The 25,794-nt window shown below is 41.2% G+C and overlaps 1 protein-coding gene across 1 annotated transcript in view; it reads right to left on the bottom strand.

The window, feature by feature from the left end:
• PTPN14 (protein tyrosine phosphatase non-receptor type 14) overlaps positions 1-25,794 on the bottom strand; it is a 110,092-nt gene that overhangs the window by 56,535 nt on the left and 27,763 nt on the right. Inside the window, exons 2-3 of the mRNA XM_059467334.1 lie at positions 14,273-14,596; positions 7,524-7,693 (exon numbers count right to left, since the gene is read on the bottom strand). Of these exons, the coding sequence (XP_059323317.1) occupies positions 7,524-7,693; positions 14,273-14,446 (344 nt within the window). The 5' untranslated portion in view covers positions 14,447-14,596. The remainder of the gene's footprint in view (positions 1-7,523; positions 7,694-14,272; positions 14,597-25,794) is intronic.

The following is a 25,794-nucleotide window of genomic DNA, read 5'->3' as shown; positions in this document are numbered from 1 at the left end:
ACAGTACCATCACATATGGGGCAGCTGACACCCCATGCCCTTTCACTGTTGTTTCACAGCATTCCTCTGCAAAAACTTACCCAGTAATTTGACTCCCCAAATCATTTAGCTGAGAACACAAGCTTTGACGAGATTCACAGGATTAAATTATCCTCCACTTCTAAGGTCTGCCATTCTTATACACTCTTATCCTGTCCTTTTCTGTTCATTTGATACAGCTTCCATGTATAGCAGCAACTGTTTTAATTCATGTAAATCATTTAACATTGAAGTCCATGGATCCAAAGCCTTCTATAAAATATGTGTATATATATATGTATATATATATACATATGTATATATATATGTATATGTATATATATATATATATAATTATAAAGTTGGAAATATTCTAGAAGAAAGAAGCTACACTGGTCTATGCTACACAAGGGTAGCTCAAGCTAAGAAACAAAGGGAACTGACAAACTTTATAAATGGAAATAGCTAAAAACACAGGACTCTTCTGACCATTAATGTCATATTTATGTTGGAGACAACACCACAGTGAAGAGGAGGTGCATCATCCTTCCAGCTGGGCAAGGCACAAGGCACACGGCTGTTTGTGGTGCCAAGGGGAGGGCTGTGTGTCAGGGCCTTTCCTGTGTGGTGTGAGTAGAGCTCATCAGCACGAGCACCGTGGCCACGACACTTCCCAGAAAAGCAGCAATGAGTGCAATCATTTTTCTGGAAACTGCATAGCCTGCCTTCAGATAAGATCTTTCCAAGACAGCAGGCATGCTCCTAAAACATGGGCTGGTACGTACACCATAAACATGAACTGACAAAGGCTCCTAGGAGGAGACAAAGCAAGACAAAGCAGTGAGACTTCTGCAGCCTGAAAACTAAACTTTTTTCCACTCTGTTACACACCAGTAGCACTGAAGGGTTAAATTCTGACTTAAATCTCCAGGTGTAAGGGACCAAACTCTGGACTTTTTTTTAATCATTCCACCTTCCCATTTGCCATGTATCACTCAGTTCTCTCTCATTTACCAATCCACTCATGCAATCCAAAACATGCATCTCTCTTCTCCTCCCATCCTCCATGCTGTTTTTCTGTACTTTCATAGAAAATTTGTTAAATGTCAGTACATTTTTGAGGTCCATTGGCATTTAAAAAAATCCTGTAGGTCTATCTGTGGTGTAGCAACAAGCACGGCCACACAATCAGTCACAATCCTCGCTTCAGGCAAGCACAGTCCAGGATGTCTGGAACAAATCTGATTGTACACATTGTGCTGTTTTTTCCAGCACAGTGTGATATTCAAAATAATTATTTTGGACAGTGAAGCCAAACCAACAACCACGAGCTCAAAAGTACACACAGAGACTTCTGCAGCCACAAGCTGCAGGTGTGACCAACCATGAAAAGCAAAGCAGCCTCGTGGACTTGTCACATGTAAATGTTACGTACTTAACAGCCAAAAGAGTTCCACTTCACTGAGCTTGCCACAAAACCAGGCTGGCACAGGACAGTATGTGACATCCAGCCTTAACACAGAAATTAAAAGCACAGTGTAAGGAGCAGTAACTAGCAGAAAAGACTGCAGTGACTGGTAGAAATCTGCAGCTTGTCTTAAAAGCTAGCTACACAGGAGGATGTGAAACTTTAGCTTTTTGAAAAAAAAAAAAAGAAAAGCACAGCAGACTAAAAGCAAAGATAAGCTCAAGTAGGCAAGACATCTAATAAGGACTTTTTTGAAGGAAGGCAAAAACTCCAGCATTTGTTAAAACAGATCTGCAAAATCATTTTTCCCTGTAAATATGAAGCACTCAAACACTAATTTTCCCCCTCTACTTTATACTCATATAATTTAAAAATTCATACAGTCCTAGGAGTCTGTACCTCTTTATGTTTTAAAAGAACTTCTGCTTAAAATGTCTTCGCCTAACACTGACAGAAATACAAAAAGAGGGAAAGGCCAGGAACAGTGAAGGAGAAATATTTCCTTAAAAGACAAACAAAAAAACAGCTACAAGAAATGGTGAAGAAAAGGGTATGGCAGCAAAATATCAGGGAAAATAAATTTTCACTTAGTTAAAAGAGGCTAAGTTTGAGGCTGAATTTTTCCAGACCATCCAGAAAAGAGGCCTGGGAGGGACCCACAGGCTCTAATTTTCCACCTGCAAACACATTCATTCCCACACTTCACAGGTGCAGCCATCCCATTCCAAACACTGTTTCCTTTCACAGGAAAGCTGTACAGCACGTTCTTCTGGGGAAACGCAGCGCCGGCAGCTGAACCTGGGGCAGGACCCCAGCGCAGCACGGTGCAGGGGCTGGAACACGTCCCTCCCTGCAGAGCCGTGCATGCCAGACCCACCGTGCAGAGCTCCACAGGGCCCAGCTCCATGGGGCACCCACATGGGAACTGCTCTCACTTCCAGAACTGTGTCCCACTCTGCAACAGCACACAAGCCACTGGATACTACTGGGTACAGAGCACCTAGTAAGATACTGAAAACTTCTTCCAGGAAAGAAAAAAGCAAAGCAGAGCAAAGCACACCTTTATTCCTTCACAGGAGGCACAGCAGTATCACACGCCAAGAAAGAGATACTGTGGGGAGTAAAATGTGACTTCAGTATTTCCTTAGAACTGTGGGAAGGGGAGAAAAGAAAAAGGCCCTGGATTGTCTGATAATTGTGCAGAAAGCAGCATCGCACCCACATTTTCAGAAAGCCACAAGAGTGTGTGGGTTCTCTTGTTTTTGGAACAAGAGCACAGTGAAAGCAAGCTTGTTTACTTTAGACACTGTACAAAGACTTTTTTTTTAAATAAATGCTTGAAAGGATGCCTCCTCTCTGAGGAGTTAGCAGAAAATAAAAGGCAGATTTATATGTCTAATCTATGCAAATATCTACTCTACAGGGCATCACAAAGACTGCTTTATATCAGACAGTATGCAGATCCCAGGTGCTTTAAACATGCCAAAAGCACAGGCATCTCCATCTGCGATGGCTGCTCACTGAGAACAGCTGGATGACTAAAAAGAGGTTGTCTAAGTAGCCTTCCATGAAAAATGCTTTTTGCTAATGTGCCAATCCCCATACTCCCACCCAAATTACTCCTGCTATAACTGCCATCGAGTCTGAAGAGTTGTTTTTTTTGTTGTTGTTTGCTTGTTTTGGGTTTTTTTATTCTGTTTATCACAAATTCTTCTAGAAATTTTCAAATTGTAGAAATAATAACATGGTGAGAACTTCTACTGACAACTTAAGGAATTAGCATGGAGTTTTAATTAATCTGTAAAAATGGAAAACATCTGTGGGACTGGGGACCAGTAGAATGCCATGACCAGTGGGCAGGGAGATGCTGGAGTCACTGAGATGTTGGAAGAGACAGGATTAAGAACAAGGAATATATACAGATGGGAGCCTCAATTCAAGAGAAAAGAAAAAGAGTAGAAAGGGTAGAGAAATAAAAGGCCTAGAAGGTGGGAAATAGCTTTCCTAGGAGGCAGCAGAAGGCTTGATGCCAAGAGTACAATGCTCTGAAAGCAAGGCATAGCAATATTTATGTCATGGCCACTACCAGAAACAAAAACCAGGTACTCTACTGGTGTCTGCTTTCTGTATGTTTCCCTGGGACATCCTTGGGAAGCATCCATCACAGGTCAGGAAACATGACAGCCCTCAGTAGCCCCAGCATTTGCATTCAAAACCACAAATTGAACAAGGCTGACAATGTCCTGCAGGTGCTTCTTATCCTGCCCCAGTGATTAACTTCATTCAAAGAGAAAAAACCTCTACACCACCAACATTTTCATCTTCAAGCATCAATCTTGTATCAAAGAAGGAAAGAACTGCAAGCCAGAATCAGATGTGACCTACTAAAACAATCAATGTGCTCCCCAGAGTACTCTTCGCTTCATCCCTTCTTGCAGGTCTCAGAGGTTGGCTTCTAAGAGCTAAAAACCTAAATAAACTGCTCTGGTACTCTTGTCTTTTCATTTTCTTTACCACAGTCTCTCATATTATCAGAAACACCTCTGACAAATTAACTACAGGCATCCATCCCACATGAAGACATGGCAGTACTTGTGTTTATATGGCAGGCGCCTGCAGCTCTGCAGGCCCTAAATAACCAGATACATGGCCGGCCCAGGTAGCCCACTCACCCACCCAGCATCAATCCACAATTATGGGGTCATTTGGGCACAAACTGAAATACATGGCACACCTTCTAGCCATAAACCTCCTTCTTTATTTCAAGGGTGACTGAAAAGATTTCCCAGAGTAAGTGTGGAATCTCTCCTTCCATGACTATATTCCATACCCAATGGGAAATGGTCCTAGAGCAATCTCCTCTAGCTGACCTTGCTCTGAGCAGACAATCTCTTATCTCCAGAGATACCTTCCAACCTCAACCATTCTGCAACTGCTGCTTGCATTTGACTTCAGTAAATCACCTGTCCTTCCCACGCTGTGACTCCCTGTGAGGGACAGCGCTGACTCCTCACGACACTGCTGTTCCACTCCTCTCCCAGCATGGCACACGTGGACAGGTTTCCATCAAGTCTGTCCAGCACTGGGACACAGTTCTTGGAGCAATGTTACTCACCCTTACTTGCGCTTCCACACTTGGCTTGTCAATACAGGAAGGTACCAGAGAAACCATGAAGAGCTCCTGACCACTACCAACACCTGCAGGCAGTTAAAATCCATGGGCCAGGAGGCATAATTAGCATTTTCTACTTCTGGCAGTCATGATAAGATGAAAAAGAGTTCTAATTTTATAAATACCGTAGTGATGGTACCAGGATTCTTACCATTGGTCCCAACCACTGAACAACAGCCAAACACAAAATGGTTCACATATTGTCTTCAAAAGATCTTTCAGGTGATATTTCACATAAAATTATTAAGGAACACTACCTCAGAGCCAGTGACCAACACCCTACGTAACGCTCCTCTCAACCAACAGAGCCTAAAAGACTTGCATCATTTTCCTTTTTTACAATGACAGTGTATGAGACACAGGAGGTCGCAGCCACTGGAAACAGGAAGGAATATTCAATTTGGTGACAAATTTCTCAAAACCAGCTATCAAGTCTATAATCCTACAGATCACAGGCAGAGCAAACCAGCTCAGGAAACCAACTCCCTAGTGTTTGAATACTTGTGCATTATGTCAGTGTTTGCTGAAGCATTCTCAGAAGACTTCATCATCTTCAGAGAATATTAATCAACCTTGGAAACCCTGGAGTCTACAATTAACTGAAAGCTTGCTGCTGAGAGATGGGATTCACCTTCAACTCCAAACACAGCCAGACAAGCTCAGGGCTGGAGGTGTTTCCACTTGGAGAGGGTTACAAAGGTGACAGGTCCACTGCTGTCAGTATGGTCACCACCTCTGCACCTTTGGCCTTTGGTGGTGGTTGTGTTTTGGGGTTGGGTTTGTTTGTGGTGGATCTGCAGCCTCCCAGAAGGGGATGAAGTGTCTCATCACAAGTTCTGCATTTCAGACAGATTTGTCATTTGTACCTAAATATAAATCAAATACACAGGCACTGAGTGGGCGAGTCCAGTGCCTACCTCAACATCACATGTAATCATATCATGATCAAGTCTAATCCTAGAAGCAGACACCAACAAAATAAAAGCAAATGTTGAATTAATTTACCAAGAGCCAAAAAACCCCTATAAGCCCACATCCATCTGTGCATCTAATCAGGTTTTAAACTAAGCCTTTCTCTGCCAGTTGTTTCAGAAGAATCCTCCAGGTCCCCACCATTGCCTCCAACATGAATCTACCTATTGCTGAAGGTTTGCTGCCATCACACCATCTCCAGTGCAGCAATTCCACTCCATGAAACAAACAAACAAATCTTAACAGGCTATTCTATATCTGAAATCCTCTAGTAAACTGCTACACACCTTTAAAAAAACATAAAAGGCACTTATAAGACTCTACAGCTTATGCTATCAATCACTTCAGAAAGAAAAACAATTCAGCAGCAGCCACTCCAATTGAGAGTGCTGTGAAGTTCAATTGTCACTGAAATGCTTTGTTATTACCAGCCTGGGCAGAATGAGCAAATATACCTCTGCAGGTGAGCTATGAATGAGCAATCAGCACTGCAGGCTGCAGCTTGAAGAGATAATAGCATCCAAGCAGCCACAATGCTTCCTCGCACACAACCAGGCCAGGATGGGGCTGACAAATTGAGCAACACAACATTTCAGACATTCCGTCTGCACATTAAAATAATTCTGAAGGAAAAGGTACTGAGGCTTCCCTCTCCCAGTGCCTACAAAGCAGGAACACACAGATACAGACAAGCATCAGTGTTTGGTCTGTTCTCACAGAAATTGAAGTTTTATGATGCTTTTATCCCACTCTTTGGCAAGAATTCAGCACACACAGTTGTCAAGGAATGGCTTGACAGCTGCCATTCCAAGATACAACTTTTTCACATCCTAACAATACCAACTTCCCAGTTCAGTGGCAAATAAAGATCCTTTAAAATATGCAATCTGCAATATAAAAAAAAATGCTTCATGTCTTGGATGCCTTCTAGAATTAAGGCCATTCTTTCCTCACTATTTATATATCTTTTCCTAGCTACCATGACCATGAGGTGAATTCCAGGGTTTCAGCAACAGCAGGTTTTTTTCAGTGGCAAGGCCTCTGCCACCCTGAAGCCTTCATCCACTTATTCCAGGCTTTACCTTCAGTTGGGCTGATACAACTTTGCTCAGAGAAGATAAATGAAATAATTTTGGTCAAAAAGAAAACAATTCCACCCCTTTTTAGGTGAGGTGGGCTTTTTTCTCCTCACTCTCTTTTTTGTATTATTAAATTATTAGATGTGCAAAAACCACCCAGTGATGTGGTTTACAAAAATAGCCCCTCAAAACAGTTGTATTGTTACAACTGCAGCACAGGGCTCTGAATAAAAGAGTAATTCCCACTGAAGTTGTTTGCAAAGGTACGCCCTGATCATAATTAAAGGACTAATGCCCTCTTAACAGTTTTAATCTTTTTGTGAAGCATAAGGGAAAATCATGAGTGGGATGAGCAAAACCTGGGGAAAAAAATGCCAAAGTTCACTTTCACCAAAGCACATGTAGGCTTAAGAATAATAAACTAAAACTCTACATAGAGTTCCTTTGTGGCTTCCTTTTCACCAGGAGAAAGTCACAGAAGAAAATCCATGGTCACCATGGTCCTTTCTAAAATTTATGTCAGATGTATAGTCATATAAGTATGACTCCCATTTTTTCCCCTGCAGTTAGTCATGCACAATCATCCAGTGAGACAGTTTTGTTTTTTTTTTCTTCTTCCCAAGTAGAAATAATCAAATGGTGACTTCTCCCATATTTTCCCATTTGGGCAATCATCAGGAAAGGAAATAAGCAGATGATACCTGAGCAAATACTGAATGCCACAAACAGAGCAAGTGTTCCTCTCAGATGCTCTGTCACAGGCCCATTCTCTCCCAGCTCTATCCCAACACTGTGAACAGAGGGAAGCACATACCTTGTCACCTCCTGCTGCAGTCGGGAAACACTGGGCACATAGAACATCACCCCAAAGAAAAGCAAAGGCTCATTGGCAAATTTGTCCAGCTGCTTCTTCAGAGGCTTTTCCAGTTCAACCCAGCGGTCCTGCTGGTTCTTGCTGAGAAACCAAAGGCCAAAGTAGTGAGTCTAGACAGAGAAACACATGAGTGTCAGTTTACCTTTGCCAGCTAGATCACTCACACGATGTCACAAATGCAAATAAGAACAGATGGCACTGTGTACATTTTTCCATATGCAAAGTCAGAGTAATTTCTTTTTTACTGCCCATTTTAGTGGGACATTTTGAAAACAATGACAAATTAATATTGCAATATACTTCACAGTGCACTATCTGCCTTCTACCATCTCTCCCAAATGCATATTGAAGAGCTCTACATGACATTGTGGCATAGGTGACATAAATGATTTACAGAAAGTGCCTGAGTGTTTTCTCAAGGGACACCTGTGCTTTGTGAACAGACAGCAAACGCCAAGCCTGAATTAAAGTGCAAAGGCTTCATGAAGCTTTGAATCAGGCCCACTTCACACAAAGGACAAGGACTCCTCCAACTAGAAAAAAAAAGAATGCAAACCCACATGCATATGTCAAATATATCTACCAATACCAGAACCATTTACCCAACACAGAATTGTTCACTCTTTTTTTTTTAAACTCACTCACAAGGTTTTATGATGGACAAGTATACAGTTAGAACGTGCACATCTCACAAGTTGTTTGCTCTAGGCTCCACAGAAACACCAGGCTGGAAACCTCAGCTGTTTCCTGCCCAGTGCAAATCTCAATGGCTGTGGCAGCTCCTGTATGAGCCACGTGGGACTGCTGCTGGTGAAGAGGAATTAACACAGAACAGCACTCAGAACTACAGCTACAAAGTGGCAATAAAGCTGCTGAAGGAATAGCCAATCCATCGTGAAGGATTTTATTGAAAAGCACTTAAACATCAAGTACTATGGCTGCAGATCTGAAGAAAAAGTGAAAAACATTGTAGCAGACAAATTGCAGATGTTAAACTGTGCAAAATCCACCATGAACAGCCTATTTCATGCTGGTATGGATGTTTCTATAAAAACCATTGCACACACCATGACTTAGCACACAACACAAGGACAAGTAATACAGTACCAAAAATTTTAAATGCTTACAAATGGCAACAAACCAGTAGGGAAGCACTGCTGCAACTACTTTATAGCTGAAGGCATGCAAGAGACAAACATGCAAGACTCTGAATGGGAGCACAGGTGTACTTACTTTAGGGTCTCATTACATGCATATTTTCAACTTTGGACAACATCCAGACTAGCATTTAACTAAGGTGATAACTAATTCAACTTGATTCCTCATTTAAGCCTGACAAACAGCTTGAGCACTGCTCAGTCTGGTACAGTGAAGCAAACTTGTTCTTTTGTAGTATTTCCTCCTAGAAATTAAAGGTATCTTCAATAAATCAGTCAATCAATCAATCTACCTAGGGCGCAAATAAATCAAGAAATCAGCATCTCCCACAGGATAAACTTCAAACAAAACTAACCTCACAAATGTTCCCTGATATATTTCTACTCTCCCTTTGTAGTCACCAGTGGATAAAAAGTTCTTTCTGATGAGTTCACCATGGTAGTAATTAGATTAAAATGAAGGAGGGAGGGACAGTGGAGGCAGCAAAGAAAAGGAATTAATGTGAAGGCAGAAAAAGGCAGTGATTTTACCACCTCTAAAGGGAAACCCTTTAACACACTTGAAAATCACTGCAGGGCAGCTCATCCTCAGCAAGAAACAGTGCAGAGATGCAAAAACAGAGCTTCCATATTACTTGAAAAAGTAAACATTCACAACAGCTAGAACCCCAAATTTGAAGTGTGAAGTACTTCTAAAACATCTACCAAAGAAGAAGATTTGGACTCTGAAGCCTAGAAGAGTTATTCAAGGAATTCAGGGATTGCAATTAAACAGCTCGAATGTGTACAGTCCCTCCCCTCTGAGTGGGGGCTGGGAGACACGCCAGTTTAGATTTGCTGCAGTAGAAAGGCTCTTCAAGTACCAAATCTAGAAGCAATCCCATGGAACAAGAAGTAAATGAAACACAGTGCTGTTGAAGCTTCTGGATTACAGCAGGTACTGTGGAGCAAACAGGGCAGCATGCATTTTGCACAACTAGAAGACAACTGTTTTTCTGGAAAGCAGCCTGGAGAGGATCAAGCTACTGCAGCTGAAGCACAGGAACTGATAGCAGAGCAGAGCCCATGTCTCAAATTCACGCACTTTGGAGAGACACAGTTATTTGAAAATCAGGTCCCTGTTACCAGCAACTTCACTTCTTGAAAATGTCGTGTGTTTTTTAAGAACCTACAGTGGAGGATTCCTGTAGCCACTGCAGTACACACCTGAAGAGACCCTCCCCACTATGAGTATCAGTGATCCCCAAAAAGGAACAGAAGAACGTGGGACTGGAAAGGGATGGACCACCAAGTTCAGCATGCTATGAGAAGGCATTTGGCTCTCCAGAAGGTGAGTCATGCCATGCTGTCCAGTCCACAAAGCAACCCAAAAATTAGATGAGGTTATAAAAATATGGGATCTTCTATCTATAAGCAGCTGATTAAAAACTAGGTTGATTCCAAAAGCTGGTCTGTTTGTCCATCTGCACAAAAGGAACCACTGACTTCACTCAGATTTCCAGGGAATCAATATCTATACCTACAGCTGTCAGGTTCTGAAGCAACACAAATTACCCTTGAGGTTTTAAAATTTGTCTCACCTACCACACATGACTTCATATGTGGTACCAGGAAATTGGTTCACACTCCTCCAGGAGCTGCAGTCCTCTGCTGAAGCAGCAAACAAGAACCAGAGCACTTGGGTGCCAGAATGAAAAGGTGATTCTCAAAATACAGTGCGTCCCAACACCAGACTTATAAAAACTGCACTGGGAAGTCTTAAAATAGGTGACATTATAGCTGCCAGTTCAGAAGGCAACATCATTTGTTTTGGACTTGGCCTTAGCTTTCCTCCCAAGTCCAGAACCACCCCAGCATTTACGCTGGGCCAAACGAGTAGAATGGTTACCCTTAGGAGATGACAGAAAATCACTAAAGCAGCAAATGTCATTCTAAAAGATTCATCAAGCCCAGCTCAGTGTTTGTTAAAGAATCTGGTTAGTCAGCCAACTAAATATTTATCCTTGAGAAAGAGATGGAGTTCCAGCTTCTCCAGGCAAAAAACCTTAAGCCTTGCTATCCCAGGGCACTTGAACAGAGGGGAAGGTGCCATTTACAGCAGCCATTTATTGTTTTATTCATAGAAGGCCAATGTTTTATTCACAGAAGGTCTTTTGTCCAAGCACTGCCTGAACCCCATCTCGGCTTTGCTGGCAAGACGAGTCAAACCAAGCCACATTTGGTGGCAATCTGGCTGCAAAACCCCAGGTTTCAGCTGTGCCCTGAAAGAAAGGAGCACCTTCTGGGCCACTAAAGGTCAGAGCAGCAGCAAAAGGCCAGCTCTGCACAGTGCACAGCACTTGCCTGTGGTGCTCAGCTCACCAACCTCCTGCTTTGGGGCTTATAGGGTGACAGTGATGGACATACCATTGTGAAATTTGGCTCACAAGAACAATTTTTGTTGGAAAGAACCTTCTTGCCCTCTCTCCCACCTACAATACATCAGAGCATACAACCTTTAAACATTTTAGCATTTTAGAAAGTGAATTAAAAAGAACAAAAAGGATAAGGAAACGTGAAGACTCCCAACAGATTTGTAGATTACTATGCTACTTCAAGTAGGTTTACTTAGTCTGGAAGTGGAATGGAAAAATGACATTATATTGGGGAAAAATCCTTTTCATAAACTGTGCACATACATACATGATTATAAAATTACATTTTTGGCCTTGTCTTTCCTCTCCCTTCCTCCCCTCTTTTTGTCTTTACCTTTTACCTAATGCTGGAATAAGATCACATTTTATTGGAACCAGTAACTGTTCAAGTAGAAGACCTGATGCTTTGTCAAGAGCTTTGCTGAAAAGGATAAAACCAGATTTTACAGTAGTTACATGGCTCCACTTTCTGCTGACCTACTCCTGAACCCTGAGTCAGTCAGGCAGGGAGTTGCATTCCCCAGAGATCAAACAGAAATATGCATAATCCACCAGATACTGTTTTTCAGTCATGTGTGGTATGATCGACAGTCCCTCACAACAAGGCATAATCTCAAAGAGTTTTGCTTTTCAGCAGGAAGAGTTTGGGCAGTTTTTTGTTCATTTCTAAGAATTGGATTGAGTGAGACATGGATGCATTCCTAACTTGAAGGTAAAAGCTGTGGTACATCTGGGATTTACTTTAACATAAAACCAAACTGAGGTATTACCTGAGACTGCAAGGAGGAGACAAACAGGATTTTAGCACTGTTTTGTTAGCATGGGACTTAATGAGGGTTGGCTTATCCTTATCACAACTTGCAAATCAGGATTTCTAAGAAAAGGCATATGCCAGCTGCAGGTTTTGCTGCATTCAGGAAATTTTAAAACTCTCTCTGTGATATGAATGCTTGCAAGGATTTTTGCCTCAGGTACACTTAACAGGCTTCTCTACTCAGCTATCCAGTTGCACAAATCTTGTAGAAATTTGAGCTTTGTGAAAATATTTTTGACCCTTCAACAGAATTTGGGTGGACAGTGAGGTCAAAAATGATGGTAAACCTAGAGAGGAAAGGGGACAGTCATCAAATTACCTCATCATCCTTACAAACAGTGGCAGGAAGACTACGGGGCAGAAGAAGAATTGAATTTGGGGTCTGAAAGAAAGAACAGCACCAGGCACCTCCAAGCTTGCCAGCTCCAATTATTCCTCATCCAAGCAGCAAAAGAAGACACAGGGAGACCCTCTCAGAGTTGAAAGAGCTAGGTAATTCTCTCCTTAAAAAAAAAAAACAACACCCAAAACACCCACTTCTGTCAAAAAACGCTGCACTGTTGAAATCTGAACTTTACAAAACCAGTTCAACGTTGCCAAAGCCTTGTTTAGAAAAAAAAGCAGGGAGGGTGATGAAAGAAGGGGAATGCGTTCCAACAACATCAAAGCATTCTCTTCTATGTTGTTAAAATATTTTTTTATCTTGAAACACAAACTTTTTGTGCTGACATATTTCTTTTTGCATGACAGAAATAATTTTGAAAATTAAAAAAACCCAAAGCAATAGAAAACCCACATGGAACTGAACATGGACCTAAACAGCTTCCTTTGCTACTCTACTGTCTGTAATTTCATTTCTCTGGAAAATTTTGGAACTTCCAAAGTGGAACAAAACACGTTCTGAGATCACAAAATGCTTTGTGGAAAAGAACACTGACCCGCTGACAGAGCTATTGTTTGCAAATGCAGGTGGACCTCCAGAGAGAATCAGGAGGCCCCAGACTTCTCCTGCACCAACTAGATAAGCTCACAGGGAACATGAGGAGAATCACTTCATTCATTTCAATACTTTCTGCATTGGAAGGAAAGAGAGAACCTTGGTTCTTCCCTAAGGACACCCTAGGGCATCACAACAGAAAGGGAAAAAAAATGGAAAAATGATGTATTGATAAATCTTCATCTCTGTAAGTAAAGGGAGGAGGGGGAGATGATTCTACTAAAATTCATATTTAAAACCAAACAAACAAACCAATCAACCACCCAAGCATGAAAAACACTATGCAGTATTCCCTCTGCCCTGTTCCTGCCTGCACATTTTCCAGCCTATTCTGGAGACACACACAGAGTTCTCCCATTCTTTATCATTATAAAAAAAAGGGGGGGAAAAGAATTTTTGTTTAGTTTTCAGATATTGGAGTTATTGTATGCTACCTTCCCGCTGCCCCCACTAGATGGGCAAACTGAATAAAACACTGCAAGATTTTTAATTTCCCCAGCTGTGCTTACAGAAAGTATCAGCCAGGACAGCCAGATGATAACACAGCAACTTCCAGGCAATGGTTTTTCACTTATGATTTGCAGAAGTGTAGAAGCATGTAGGATACACACAGGGAGCCCACAGAAGGTAAGGAAAGTCAGTCAGTCCACTTGTGCCATGCACATTGGAGAGGTATTTCTATAAAGGATTCAACACTTAAATACTAAACACTTCAACACAGCAAGAAGTAGAAAAGTAAGGATTTCAGTCTTGAATAAAGGCTGGTTTCTTCGACATTTCCAGAAGCATTGGGAATGTGAAAAAAGACTTTTAGGATTTCAGATGTGAAATATTAAACAAAACCAAAAGGAAGAAAAACCCCACAAGTAAAACACAAGTGTTAGTGTTACTATTGCCCTCTTCAGTTTTATAGTAACAAGAGTATTTACATAAAGGCAGAGGTTTTAAAGCCAGTAGTCACCTTCCTATTTGCATAATTCAGCCAGCAGTGCAGTGAAACCAGGGCTACATTCAGAAAAAAAGTTACTGTAACTTGTCCTTTGGCATCCCAGCTCAACAAGTAACACTCGCGGCTTTCTAAGAAAAGAAACTCGGTGTTACAGAGAGCTCCCAAAGCCAGGACGGATGAGCAGCGGCCCAAAGCCCCGAGCGCCGTTCCGTGCAATCAGAGCGTGTTTGTCCAAGCTCCAGCTGCTGATCGTATCTGGCCAGCCCTGAGAACAACATGACTCAAACGCACAGACTGCCCGAGCTAAAATCGCGTCCAATTACCCAGCGACAGATGGCGCTTCCCGAGCCGCCCTTACCTCGCGCAATTCCAGCCTCTGGGCGACGGCCTCCAGGCACTCCTGGCCCGTGCTCTCCACGGACAGGGTGCACTCGATCACGTTGCTGTCCAGCAGACGGATCCTGGTCACGAAGCAGTTCTTGCTGAGCACGTTGTAGCGCCGGGTGCGCCGCAGCTTGAGCCCGAACGGCATGGCTGCGGGCCCGCGGGATCGGCCCTGCCCCGGCTCCCCCCGAGCTACCAGCGCCGCTGCCCGCCCGCCGCCGAGGCCGCTGCAGCTGGCACCGCTCTCCTCCACACGCGGAGGGAGCTGTCCATTCCTGGGGCGAGCTCCACGGGACTCCTGCAAAACACACACGCACAAGTAAGGAGACCCACGTGTGAAACAAGACGTTCCTGAAGTTCAGCGGGAAAGAACTTCACATTGTAAAGCCATGAAATAAACACCTCCACACACAGGATTGCCAGGTACTCGCTACATATCCCAAATGAATACCTTATACAACAAATCTTCCACAATACTGTGTTGGCGCTGAATTTAAAGCACGGATTTAATTGCAAAGCCGTTCTTTGAGAGGCTCAGTACAAACAGCAACTCTACAGGGCACTCATCCAGAGGTGCTAACTCTCCCACCATTACCCCCACCACAGGGGTCTATAACATAATCTTCGGGTTTTCATGCCCTCGGGCCAGCTTTGAAAACTAGTTTAAAAAGCGAAGGAATAGAGGCTTTGAAAAGAGGCGCGATCTTGAAAGAAGAAAGGCTGGCTGCGGGTCCGCAGGAAATGCAGGCACTCAGCACCTCCGAAAAAATCAAACCTAAAACATGCATGTGAAAAGCAAGAAGCATCCGAGCCATTTCAGAGGAGCCTCCTCCGAGGCGATCCCTCGCGTTTGGCTGGCTTCCAGCTCCAAACCCTCCTAGGTGCAATGAGTAATGGCAGGGACGCGGCTGCCAGAGACCAGGGCAACACCGAGTGGGAGGAAGACAACACATATTCTAGATACTCATTCTAACTAGCACTCCTAAAATTTATCAGGGACACATGCAAGTGCTGAGCCAAAACACAAAGTAGACAGAAGAACTAGAGATACAGAAGTAATGACATTTAAGATGTATGATCCTCACTTGCAAGAACCACTTCCTTTAAAGTGAAACAAACCAAAAGAGTTTAGCTAAAACAGGTTCAAGCTGAACTAAAACAAAGCATTTGCACTGACATAACCAGCTCTAAAATGCCATTTTCCACGTGCCGAAAGGAATGAAGCAAACAGAAAATTACTTGCTACCCGGTCTTCCTGGTTTTGTTTGAATATTCTGGAGCAAAAAGTAGAGGAACACTAATGGTGACATTTAAGAGTCCATTTCTCTTAACCAATAGTACTGCAAATGAAAAATTAGATCCCATTTCCTCATTTCTTAAGAGAAGCGAGGGAAGGCAGTGCCAGCAGAGTATGCATCATTTGAATGCGCCAGCTGAGTGTGACATTTCAAACAGATAGTACATTGCCCACACGTATCTCTTGGCACAGAACTGCATGAATCAGTTATTTTCAGTTTTTACTGAATTTAGTTGCTATAGAGATAATTAAAAGCTGCCCAATGGACTACAGTGGTTATCATTACACTAGAAAAATAACTATCACAATTTTACATGAAGTGTATTTTCCAAAGCCAGTATAACTTGACATTTATTAGGGAGTTAGAAAAACACAAACAGAACAGGAAAAAAAAATAAACACACAAACAGAAAACCACTGGTTAGGTGCGTGACTAGCATGGTAGTCTACCAGCATCACCAGACAAAAGCCTAGAGACTGAGAGGGAGCACTGCTATTTGACTGAAGTGCAAACAAACCTATCAAATTAGCTGCTGTGGTTTAATCTCCCATTTTTAGCTTTCATGGGTACTGACATAATGTATTATTTTCAGGTAATTGCATGAGAGGGCTGTTATACCTTGCATTGCTCTAACATCAGAAGCCATCAAAGACATAAATACATCCTCACAACAATCTGACGAGGCAGGGACATGTTACCCAAGACTCACACAAAAGGAATTGAAACAAACATTCACCAGCTTGTTCAGCACTGCTCAGAACAGTGGCTGCAGATCTCACCATCACCATGCAGGACAGGCTACTGCTTCAACCCCTGGCCAACTACTCACCAACTGCCCTGCTGACCAACCTATCTGAAACTACTGCCTGAATCTGAAAAGTGGGAAGAATGAAAGGAAATTACAGAGAGGAAAGGGTGGGGAGGACTACATCTTATCAAGGACAGCATTTTTGTTCAGTCTCTGGCTTCACAGACTATTTTAAGTGGGACGCAATGAGAGTTTTAGCTAAATAATTCAATTTCAAAAAACACTTTTCTCTTTAATTACTGTTAGTTGCACACATTTCCTTGCAGAGCATGAGCCATTCCCTGTATAGTAATTGTACAGTTAGCAGTAGCCTAAGAATGAAATCAATGGTAATTAAAAAACCCCAAGTGTCTGGCCTTGCTGTCCAGGTAGAGCTACAGCTGGACAAGCCATCCCAGAAGGGTGTGTGCAAACACCCTATTCTGGAACAAACCCATCAGCTCCTGTATGCCAGAAATGTCAACATGGATTGGACATTAACTGCTCTAAGTTGTATCATACACTCAGGAAAACAAGGCCAATATCTCCCCTGCTTTTCAAAAGCAGTAAAGGAACAGGAGTTTTCCCTTAATTCTGCTGAGGGCAATCAGCTGGCACCATTTTCTCAAGGTGCAGATGTACAAATGGTTTAATGGATGCACTCTGTGTAATACACACTGGGTTACTTTTCCATTTAGCTTAAATATATATATGAATGCCTAATGACATCTCACTCATGTAAAAGGTCACACTTAACCTAGCTTCCAGTTAAAGAATTAAATGGAATGGCAAGGCTGGAAATGCTTAAAAACCACTCAGATTGCCCCAGCTTGTAAAAGCTGTTAATTCTCAAATCAATGCACGTGTCTGAGTTTTTTGTTTACACATATTCTGGATGTCTGACCAATTTCTCACTGGGTTTTCTGTTAAGGTTACTAAGTAAGATCTCAAAGATGAGTCATTTACAGGCACCTAAAGGTAAACTAGGTTCTTCAGTGTTTGCATCATCTTAAAACCATTGGGAACATTCATTTTTATTCATAGCTATTCTGTAGATGACTGAAAAAAAATGTCATTGAGAGACAGGAATGTTTTGGTATTCCAAATGAAGGATTATTCTATTACTGGATCTCCTTTCCCCATTTACAGGTTGCCTGGGAGAAGCAATGTCCCTAACAAAGTCATCCCAACTGTGCAGGCATTCACAACACTCCCCTCCTCAAACTCACTCTTCCACTTAAAACAAAACCAAACCAGTGAAACTAATGCAAGCCTATAAACAGCTAATCAGATAACCATGACCTTGTTCTGATGCTAACAAAGGATTTCTATTAAGAGTATTTCAGGTGTGAAAGGGAGACATAACATCTTAAACTAACATTTTCTATTAAGAATTTATTTTTCTGAAGAGAAATTACACCGAGCTCCTTTGGGTACTTTTTTTCTTTTTTGTGTATCAAGTGCTCTTTGCAAATTAAGCTCATTCTAAGAAGTATGCTGAATTAAACAAGGTTCTTAGTTAGAGCATAAGCTTTGGAATTTAAACATTCTGCTAAGTGGAAATTCCTTATGTTTAAAGTACATACTCTGTAGGCCTACAAAACACACACAAAACCTTAAAGTCCTTCAACCATTTCTCAGAAAACAGCTACGGGGAAAAAAGGTATCCTAAATACAGTTTGAAGACAGATACAATATCTTTATAGATTCAATATCTTTGTAGATTCTTGGTAAAAATTTGTAGTCCCCTACTTCAATGGACCAAGAGAAAACTGAACAAGACAGTTCCTTTGCTATCACATACATCGGAATCAGACTTTTTATGGTATTTACTTGAAAAAGCCATGTGGATAAAATCAATGGCTGTGGAATGGGGAAGACAAAAATGGGAAAACACAATAAAGAATGAAAACAAATTTCAAATTTGACACAGAATAAAACTAAACCTTCAATTCACTGTCTCATGCCAAGCACAACACAAGTTCTCCTAAGAGCCTTCACTAGCAAACAGCTTAAAGAAAACCACATAAGTCTCAGCTCAAGACACTCTTACCTATCTCTTTCTCTGTGTGTGACTGAAGGGAAACATCTCTCTTGGTCTGGAAGCCTTGCCAGCACACTGCAAAGGCAGCAGACACAGAGGTATGGATCTCTCCAACAGTATTTGATTCCTCCACAGCACCACTGCATCTTGCAAGGGGAGAAAGAAGGTCTCCTTGATCATTCTTGCAAAAATCCTTCTCAGTGCAGAAGAGGTTTCAAGAGGTATCATTTCCCCACTGTTCAATCATAGAATACTGCTGTTCATGTACCAAAAGGTAGGGGGAAAAGGCATAACTCATACAACCAAGCATATCTTGCAAGCACAATGCTGGGGACCGAAGAAACATCTTCAGGATGACACAGCTGTAATGGTTTAGGCAGGAAAAGGCTAATCCATTAGTGCTGTTAGTGACCTTAGCAACTACTCTTCTTCACTGGACACTCCTACATGAAGAACTAGGTCAGATTCACACTGTGATATACAGCACAGAATGGCTTCTGATTTTTAAGAAAACTTTGTTCATTTCTGCATAGAATAGAAATTCTCCTTATGAATTTAAATTATCTGATACAGATAAAAATTTGTGCTTTTCCAAACCAGTAGTTTTCTTGTTGTCTTTTATTTTTAATGAGACATTACAGTGAAACCAGATCAAACCACTACTACTCAAAAAGCAAATGAAGTAATATTTTACAGGTTTTCCAAACCTCAAATGAAAAGAAGCCAGAAATACAAAAAATTCTTCCTCAGTTCTCCCAAAGTCAGCTGGGGCTGGCAAGATTTTTGTTTGCTAGTAATTTCAAAAGACAGACTGAAGGTATCAAGGGAAGCCAGGTTGCTTGGTGGTTCAAGCAGAGGAAGAGGCCATCAGGCAGAAGCTGCTTTGCGAGGTGAAGGGCACTGCTCCAGTCGCTGGGCATTCTCCCACTTAGTTAGATTTATTTGAAGGCCAGAAGTGAAGAAAAGCTTATAAATAATTAGGGGCAATGTAACTCTCAGGACATTTCCAAGTACGTGACTCTCTCCTCTCTTACAGACAACAAGTACAAACTGTACTACATTCAAAGGAGCATAAAAAAAAGAATAAATATCATCTGATACAAAACGCACTGAGTGCAGAACGCTTTCCTGCACTTCGTTTGCTTTTGTACGTAATTTCTGAGACTCCAGGAAGAAAGCAATTATGTCAAACTGCAGCCTGTATTTACCAACAGCACCTGGCAGCCCTCCAGCATTCCTGGCACTGCAGGAGCAGCAGCACACCTCAGGGAAGTATGTAACCCTGGGCTGGGCAGAGACCGCAGCACGGCAGGGCAGCTGCGCACGGTGCGCTGGCCTGCAGTTGTAGGGAAGAGTAAAAATAACAGGGCATGGGAGATGAGGTCTGACACAACCCATCTCCATCCAGCTGAGCTGTGTCTAGAGCAGGAGATCTCTCTCCCGTGAAACAGCTTTCTCTCCCTTGAGTGCTCTCATGGCAGAGTCTCATGCAGGTAGAGCACAGCAAGGAGCATTTCTGTGCCTAACAAGGTGTTTGTATCCCACCCAGTTATGGGTGGGAGTCCCATATAGCCTCTCAGGAGCCTAAATCATCTCTGGACAGATGAAAGGGGTATTTAACCCTTACATAATAATAAGTCTTCTGCCACAAGGTCACTGTCTTCAACTACTTGTTTATACAGTCCCTGGTCAGACACAGGCCTCATCCTCAAGCATTTAAATCTCCTTAAAATTCTTGCAGACAGGAATTTAAATATTTCCCTAATCCAAACAGTAATAAAATTATTAACACTCTCACCTCTACATTCTGGAAGAGGAGTCAAATTACAATTTAATTTAATTTTTATAACTAATATTCTGTGCAGAACTTTTAGAGTTTGTAAGCATCCAGAGATGCCATACCTGTGTGCATGGACAGATGCCAAGGCTTCCCTGGGACACTGAACTCAGAGGACAACTGTTACTGTTACCACTACTGTGAGTCATCAGACAACAGAGATTAAAAAACCATCTCAGTTAGCATTTCTACTTTCCCAGTCCAATCACAGCTTTCCCTTTCCAGGAAAACTTATTTTCTCCATCAGATCCACCTCTGCTGTAACAGATGGTTTTTGATCTAAGTTGTTGTGTGTTTTCATTGTATCCAGCTTGGGTCAGTATCTCATTTCACTCTAGAGAGGTTTAAATAACATCAAAATAACAATTTCAATTCAAAGTTAGAATTCTGCCCTTTCCTCTACTTTGTGGCAGTACCCAAGAGAGTACATACTCAATAATTCTGAAGCACATAAAGATTAGTTATTCCACCACTTGTTATTCCCTCCTTGTCTCCCATGCGAAAATACCACACTTTTAGTGTAAAGATACTTTTTGGTGCACCACAGAACTATGCAGTTTTGTGGGTACAAATCTGTCAGGCAGCACCTAAGTCCTCTTCTGTGACAAGGTCCACAGGGACCAAGTATTTCTATGGGTTCTAGCAGGTCTGTGTCCAACAAAGTTTCCATTGCAGACAAGATGTGAACTTACCAAACTGCGAATAAGCACTTTGTCCATTACTTCCTTACTTATCACTCCAGAATACCCACAGCAATTCAACAGGTCTTTCTAAGGCAACTACTGATGGAGGGCTCTTTTTGAGGTAGTCTAAGCATTCAAGTTAGGAGTAACATCTGCATGAAGTGGCATACCTACATGACACTTGCATTGCCATCATGATCAGTTTTAATCCACATCAGTAATGAATGCAGAATTACCACTCTCCTTGTAGAACGTTGTGTTCTAAAGTTTAAAAAATAAAACAAAAACAACCTACCAAACCCAAAATGCTAGACTCCAGTACTTTTCCCTTCCAAATAGGAAATGCTGCCTGTCCATGCCAGGTGTCTGCAGCAGCTCCACCTCCCTGTCATGGCAGGGTTTAGGTCTGCAGGGTACAGCAGTTAACCATTTACAACCCTCTCACACCTTGGCTATGTCATTGCAAGACCTCAAATTAGACACAGCCAAGAGCCTGGATGGCACCTGTCCAAGGATGCAGTTTGGTACCTGAGGCAATCTCATTTAAGAGCTCACTGCTGCCAGGAACAGAGAGGTCCTGATCTCTTCTCCCTCCCTCAATGCCAGAGCACATTACAACTTGTCTTGTGCCAGCTCTGAAAATCTGCTGGAACCTCCTCCTGGTTTAGCCACTTCATTCCTCTAACTCAGTAAGAGAATGTGATCCTTTTCAGCTTGGTTAGTGAGTTTAGATAGCTCACAGCAGAGCCCAGAGTGAGTAGTTCATCTGGCAGAGGGAAGAACAGAACCACAGAGCTCAGAGAAGGATAAATAAGAGCAATTCTGCCTTAATGGAAGCAGCTGGTCAGGTCTGGAGAGCAGTTTGTGAAATCACAGCCCAAGGAAAGCTCCTGGTCTCAGCAAGCAGAGGAGCTCCCCAGAACATATCCCCATTATTCCTGTATTGCAAAGCTATGTTGGAACCAAAATTGCATTATCTGAAAATAAACTGAAAATAAAACTGAAATAACCAGTTGATTCAAATTGCACTAATTTTTTTGTTCCCTCCCTCCAAAATAGATCATTCTGTAATTAATGTCTTTAAGAGGAGTTAATATTGCAACATCTCTATGTGTTATGTTTTCTGCATGGGACAAGCCATTCAGAAGAGGAAAGGCAAGACCAAGACCAGCTTTCTGGTATTCTGGCACATCTTTCTTTTAGACCTAATGAAAGATCAGGAAAGCCTAACCATTATTGTAAGGGTCAACCATTTAAAACCCATTATAATCCCATTTAAAAAAAAACATTATAAAACCCATTATTTAAGTGACTTAAAAATGTCTGAGTATATTTGACAGGATTCTTTACCTTTTGTCCCTATTTTACCCCTACTGGCTACAATCAGTAGCAACATAGTATTGGTGCCATTTACTTTTCCACATAGTTAGTTAACTTTCTAAAGGTTTTCAACTTCTTCAGACTTGCTGGAGCTACAGTGATTTTTAAGAGGTTAAATTTCCTGCTAAATGTGATTGATGGGCATGCAAAAACATTACAAAAACAATGAATGATATGCTTAGTAAAAACCACAGAAAAACTTCTTACAGCATGTTTCATTATTCTCTCATGTTACAAAGAAAGACATGAGTAAAACTAAGACGTTCTAAACACAGGATAACATTTAGAGCGGAATCAATAGCTCCAACAGATCCAAGTATCAGATAGGAGGTAAAATTATATACCCCAGAGCATTCTCACTAGTTAAACATCCACTAGTACAAACTGGTGCCAGTTGGTGTATAATTTTAAATAATGCAATAAAATCTTTTTTAAAAATAAGGACACAAATGTTCAAACATCACCTATCTTGCTTTAATAAAAATATATCTGTCCTCAAGAGGTGGCCTGCAGTTTCACTTCTGCAGCAAGTTTTTGCAATGGAGCAGTAACAAGAGAGCACTTGGAGATTAGGAAGCAAATAGCCACACTGCTCATGAGACTGAAAGACGTGCCTGCAGCTCATTACATGGCTCTGGTGTCAGATGGAGACTGGAAGCTGCTTACCTGGACTCACACGATGCTGCTCTCAGCTGAGATCCTGCTGAAAAGGTGTGCAACTGCAGCAAAATATGGTCCCATGCATTTAATTAAGGTGTTGTATTTCAGCTTCTGCCTTTCTTCTGGTTTTGAAATGGTGTATACAATGAATTTTTACAATTTCTGCTTAGTGATATTCTTGCATACTTTCCATTCTTATTTTTTTTAATATCTGTCTATCTATGAAATATAGTAATGTCTTTCAAATAAACAGAAACTGGGAAAACCTGGGTTATAACTATGGATTTCCAAAATGTATCACATTACCTCCAACTCTTGCAAAAGTCAAAAAGGTATTTGTTTCATATAAAGAGGTTGCAACATACATTAATTCCTTGGCCCACCAGCAAAGAAAATGTTTTCTTAATATGTACAGTTGGGGGAGAGGGGAAAGATCAACAAGAAGCACTGAATTTGCAACATCTCAAATGTTAACAATGCAGTGGCCACTCTAAACTGCCAACCTGACCTTCTCCTTACAGGAACAACATCCAGTGCTGCTCCCACTGATGTCAGTAAAAGATTGGCAGCAAGTGAAGCAAGATCCATGCCTGAGGACTTGCAGTAAGAATAAAACTTATACCATTTCTTGAAGTTTAGAACAATGGTCTACTCTCCTGGAGATGCTCAATTAATCCTATTCACATATTAGGCAATGAACAGAGCTAATGCAATGGAGGAAAAGTGGCTGCAGGTAAGCAATGAGAGCCAAGCACGATAGGGTGAAGAAAAAAGAGAAGAGGGGGAGAGAGAAGAAAAATAAAGTTAAAAAAGCATGCACACTGTCAGTCCCAAACCACAACCAGGCACACTGAGTACACAAGTAGATACTTCACACAAGATCATAACATGAACTTTTGAACTTGCATGGAAAAAAGCCTCTCCACTACTTAATGCATTAAAACATCAATGCTACAAAATGCTGAAAAAATTCCTTCAAGTTGCATCAAAGGAGGATTATATTGTGGGCACATGCACGAAGAAAGCAAATCTGTTATCTTTACTGAATATAGGCCTTGATGTAAATCACAGAGCCACAGTGAATAACTGCATTTGTTTCGACAGCAAAACACCTCATCTGAAATACAGAATAGCTGCCGGAAATGAGCTAATGGCACTTTTCTTTCTGTATTAAAGGATTATTTTCCAGTGCCCACTGTGTGGGCTTGAACACTAGACTGAAACAGTCAAAATACTTAGAAGTAAGATTTATGGCTAAAAAGGGGGAGGCTAGGGGGAACCTGCTTTGAAGTGACTGACTTCTTTGACCGGTGTCTCAGAATTACAAGGCTACAAAAGAACCCCTCTCTGTGAGCAGCCCCCTGCATTCTTCCTTCATCTCTGTGGCAGATCATATTGATAAACAAGATTTGAAAACAATTACCTGAGAATCACAGCGCTGGATAGCACACAGTGGCTGAGATATTATGAACAACAAATGTTTTTTTTTATTTTCTAATACTTTTAGATATCTTAAACTTTTAACTTATACCTCAAACACTACTTCAGGCATCAACATTAATCCTTCAGCAGTATGCTTTCAAATGGTTTCAAATGAGCTTGAGAGAAAAATCAGGAGTTTACTTCCAAAGTATTCCAAAAGGTGTTTCTAACTACATTGATAGAGGAAGAAATTGCACTAACTGGAACCCCATATTCTTTCATTATTCAAAAGTAAAATTATCCTTTTTAGTTGCAGCAGACCTATAAAAGATTGGTTTAGAATGGCTGATTATTTCCTCTAACACATTATTTGTCATTAATTCTATTCAAGAGAACAGCTTTGCAGTGAAGGCTAGTAAAACTAATAGCTCTGGAGTGCAAAATACATGCTGTAGCTTTATGCATAAACCCACTGTAATAAATTCTAAAATCTGTGGCATGCCATTCTTTGTTCACCTTTCCAAACAGTACTTTGATAACCACTTTACAACCTTTCACCATAAGTCTGCACAAAATACTCACCCTTTAACATACGGTGATAGCTTTATTTGGAATCATATCTGAGGTTATCAGCTTTTAATGAGATTATAGCCTGATTCTTTTTATCTCCCCTGTTAGAGAAAGTAGTTGTGTTGTAAGGCTTCAGAGTAAAACACTGCTTTGCAGAAAATTTGACTTTGTCATGAGCTGAAAATTCTTCTTTAAAATAAACCATCTCTACTTCTTGTTCATATTAATTCATTTTTAATTTTATATTTTAGCATACGATTGGAGCAATAAACGTTAAAATTTACTTGCAAGCTCGTGACCCTCTGTAGCTCCTGTAGTAGACCTTGTATGTGAAAATGAAGACTTCATACATTAAAATGGAGAGAGACAAAAACCATCAAAACAGAACATTAATATTTTCTTGTTTTGCTGTTCTTTACAAGCAACTCAGCTTTGAAACACAAGAGTTAGTCTGACTTCTAGTTCTCAAATGAAAAGCAGCAAGGTTACTCTAAATTTAAATTGCACAATTTATTAAAATAGACTGGATCTAAGCAGAACTTGCACAAAATCAAAACACCTTCTATACAACCACAGGTAGGTGTATTTATTGTATGTTTGTGTCAAAGTGGCACAAATAGGCCTTTGATCCACTGGATCCACTGCAGTGGCCATTGAAGTTCTGCAGGCAAAGAAAAATACTATATATAGGTTATGTACATTTATTTTCTTCTAAACACAAAACCTAAACACCAGAAGAGAAGAAGATGGAGTAAAATAAATAATAATTAAACAGCCTCTCTGTATGCATCAGGTTATCTCAGCTGTTATCACAT

Source organism: Ammospiza nelsoni, chromosome 3 (genome assembly GCF_027579445.1).
Source record: "Ammospiza nelsoni isolate bAmmNel1 chromosome 3, bAmmNel1.pri, whole genome shotgun sequence".
Classification (NCBI taxonomy): domain Eukaryota; kingdom Metazoa; phylum Chordata; class Aves; order Passeriformes; family Passerellidae; genus Ammospiza; species Ammospiza nelsoni.
This window is presented reverse-complemented; position numbering and strand designations above follow the sequence as displayed.